At 33.3% G+C, this 3,359-nt stretch overlaps 1 protein-coding gene across 1 annotated transcript; it reads right to left on the reverse strand.

Annotated features, from left to right (window-relative positions):
* Positions 1–563: 563 nt before the first annotated feature.
* Positions 564–1,190, reverse strand: LOC116182645 (ribosome biogenesis protein NOP53-like). Its single transcript, XM_031503185.1, has one exon. It carries the CDS (start codon positions 1,153–1,155, stop codon positions 619–621), a length of 537 nt encoding a protein of 178 aa, XP_031359045.1. The 5' UTR covers positions 1,156–1,190; the 3' UTR covers positions 564–618.
* Positions 1,191–3,359: the final 2,169 nt, after the last annotated feature.

The following is a 3,359-nucleotide window of genomic DNA, read 5'->3' on the forward strand; positions in this document are numbered from 1 at the left end:
CCCAGGGGCCGAGATCTCGATGGAACGGATGGACGGACAGACGGAAACACGAGCACATAAGCTTTACCTCAACTTCGTTGTGTTACGATAAAAAATTTAATTTAAAACAAGATGTGAATACAACACAACACAAGGTTGCGCTGAGAAATGACACTGATATCCCATACAATAGCCCTTTATTCTAAAAATAACTGTGCTTTGCCATTTCGCGCGTCTTCTTACCCCGCCAGGTAGTTTGTACTATTCTCATAAAAACATAGCCGCTGGAGGATGCAGTCGACTTATTTGGCGGGACAAATTATGAGAGTCTAAAATTTATACAGCGCTGTCTATCTAGTGTAGTATGATCTTTGAATGTAGTAAATCAAAAAGTGACAAAACCCATTGTACGAAAATTTTCTGCCAAAAATCACTGCTATAGTCATGATTGTCATTACAAAATGATTGATCTATAATCAAGGTATAGACACTATAAAAAAAAATACCTAACAAAGTAGACGATATGTTGTCAATTTTACATGATTTCTTGTTTTTTAAAATAAATTACAAATAAAAGTAGTAAAAATTTCGATCACTACTTTATTTAAGTGAAACATCGAACATAAATATTTCTTATGGTTATGACAAACTCGGCCTGGCGACTGTTGTTTTCCAATCGTCTTTATGATCAGATTTAGTAAACTTCTTAAATTTGCCTTTCTTTGAGTTGCTCTTTGATGACGGGCGCAGTATGTTGCGCCTTTCAAAACTCTTAAAACGATCCAGTAAAATACTACCCTCTTTTTTTACAGTTCTAAGATTGCCCGAAATATCGCGCGGGGCGTTAAATTCAATTTCTTCCGACTCGAACTTACGTCTGGCCAACCGTTTTGGTTCAAGTTGTGTGTATTCTTTCTTCTTGAGTCGTTTCGATTTTAATATCTCCGCTTTATCAGTTTGTTTTTTAATTTCTTGCATCATATTTCTCAAATTATGTATGTCAGTAATTTTTTTCTTGGCTTTCTTGGCCATTTGTATAGCACTTAGAAGCTTACTATGTTCTCGCTGTTTCCGTCTCTGTTTCAAGTCTTTTTTCTTATTTTTGACAGGTGGATTAATGGATTTGTATTCATTGTCAGAATTTTCAGCCTCTTCCTTTTGTAGTCCTTGACTCATTTCAACCAACCAGTTATTCTAAAAGTAAAATAAAGAATGTCAGTAGGTGCCTATCTATCATTCCATCATAAAATTAGTTTAACATCCAGCAAATAATAGAATAGTGAGATGGCTTAAGGCTCTGCTGTAGTGAAAATTATTATTCAAATTTTCGAAAAAAACAAGTCGCATACGATGTCGGGACAATAAGTGATACTGGGAAAAATAAGTAAACAAGTTGTAAATCAGCATATGCATGATTAAAGCGCATTTTTGGTAATGCAGGTCAGTATTTTATTAGAGAAGTTTAAAATTATCGATCTCACGAGTAATTTTGGCTGCGTTAAATAATTAATTTTATTTAATTTCAATTGACGGTACGTCTTCATTTTGTAAAACAAATCACAAGGTAAATAATAAGTTTTTATACTAGTAGCGCTATCTAACGGTAAAATTATAGCACCTCCGAAACCCATATCGAAATTATTTTCTTCAATTATCGATCTCACAAGTAATCTAACTCAAAATAGACTAGTGCTGTGCCTGCACATCTACACTATAGCAGAAAGCTTTTAGTGAAAATTTGAATTCTCTAGCTATTGTAGTTGTGGAGATCTAACGCGGACAGCCGGCCTGCCAGCAATAACGAATATAATAGCGTATTTTTTTCAAAAATGCGCTAAAAAATCGAGGTAGTTTCATTCGACAAAAATATTGTATGCTAAAGTAACCAAATCGTTCTTAGCGCATAACTTTGGAACCAGTAAAGATATTGGCGTCAAAATTTTGGAATAGATTTTACTTAACTAACCACATGCCTCTGTGTCTCCAATTTTATAAAATTTTATCTGCGTTCCGAAAAATTGCTTTGCAAACTTTCGTGTAATTGCAGAATTTAATACCACACAGTAGTAAAGTTAAAAGGGAAACTCGACACGTTAAGGCATAGGCAATTGTAGAGAGAATGTTGGACAATTTTTCCTTTTATTACATTTTTATAAACAAAGGAAATGAGCAAATTAATAAAATCTCAATTTCTAAAGATGTTTTTTAAATTTATATCTACCTACCTCACATTATCAATAGATAATGCGGTGTGATTAATTATGAATATACCTATGGCTATGGGTACTTTCATCCAACACAAATAAATAATCACTTATAGAACAAATCTTTTCCTATGTAGTACCTATAATTCAACACTGTTGGCTGTAATGTAATCTAACAATTTATAATTGTTGATTAGGCACGTTGTTATAAAACTACGGGCCGCCTTTTTTAGTGCATTTTCGTAAAAATACAAAAATGTCTGGTCACTTTGTTCGCCGATCTGTCCGCCCGCCCGTTTGTGTATCTGCCCTTACAGCTGTATCGCTACTATATGCTTACCTTAAATTCTACTTTTTTCGACATTTGGGTTGTTAAAAAAGGATTGTGCATGTGCCGCATTTTTACGAAATTTTAACAGATGGTGGTTTTTATATAACTAATATGAGCGTAGGTATACAGGGTGGTGTCTAGCGCGACGCAGCATAGGGATTTCAATGGTAATTTCTTTATAGTCAATTACTAGCTCCCCTAGTTATTTTAGAGCAAAAGTCTAAATACGTTTTTTTAGAGAAAAAAATACTGCATCTGTTCATACTTTTAGTTATAATTTTCCGTTTTTCAAAACCGTAGAAATCGACAAAATAAAAAGGTTCATTTTACAATAAATCAAATATGCCTTGGAATTACCTAAAAAAAACAGCGATAACTTTTCATTATTTGCCTTTGACGTATATTAAATTTATACTTGTTTATAAATTAGTTAAAGAACTGCAAGTGCAATAACGTTCAAAATGTCCGTCAAAACCATCAGGAAAACGACAATACATTGAACGATTTGGCTGCAGTAGCGGAAAATCCAAATATAAGTTTAGGAACAAATCTTCTTCAAATCAGTTTTTTTCTTCGATTATGTAGGTACCTACTCTGATTCCGGAAAATGATAAACAAATAGTATCTGATGCAGATGCAGCATACATTCTCTAAAAAACATTACCCTAAGATGCCTTTTATTGCGTCGGTTAGTTGAAACAGAATTAAATATGAAAATCATTCGACGTCAAACAACGATAACTTAGATGCGATGCGCTTGTAGTTTGTTAAAAGATTCCAAAGCATCACTGATTTATAAAAATGTAATTTTTTATTTTGTCGATTTCTGCGTTTTTGAAAAATGG

Source organism: Photinus pyralis, unplaced genomic scaffold, assembly GCF_008802855.1.
Source record: "Photinus pyralis isolate 1611_PpyrPB1 unplaced genomic scaffold, Ppyr1.3 Ppyr1.4_unclustered_Scaffold6501, whole genome shotgun sequence".
NCBI lineage: Eukaryota > Metazoa > Arthropoda > Insecta > Coleoptera > Lampyridae > Photinus > Photinus pyralis.

Bases quoted from the DNA above. Each gene is read 5' to 3' on its own strand.
- LOC116182645 (XM_031503185.1), bottom strand. From the start codon at position 1,155: ATGAGTCAAGGACTACAAAAGGAAGAGGCTGAAAATTCTGACAATGAA.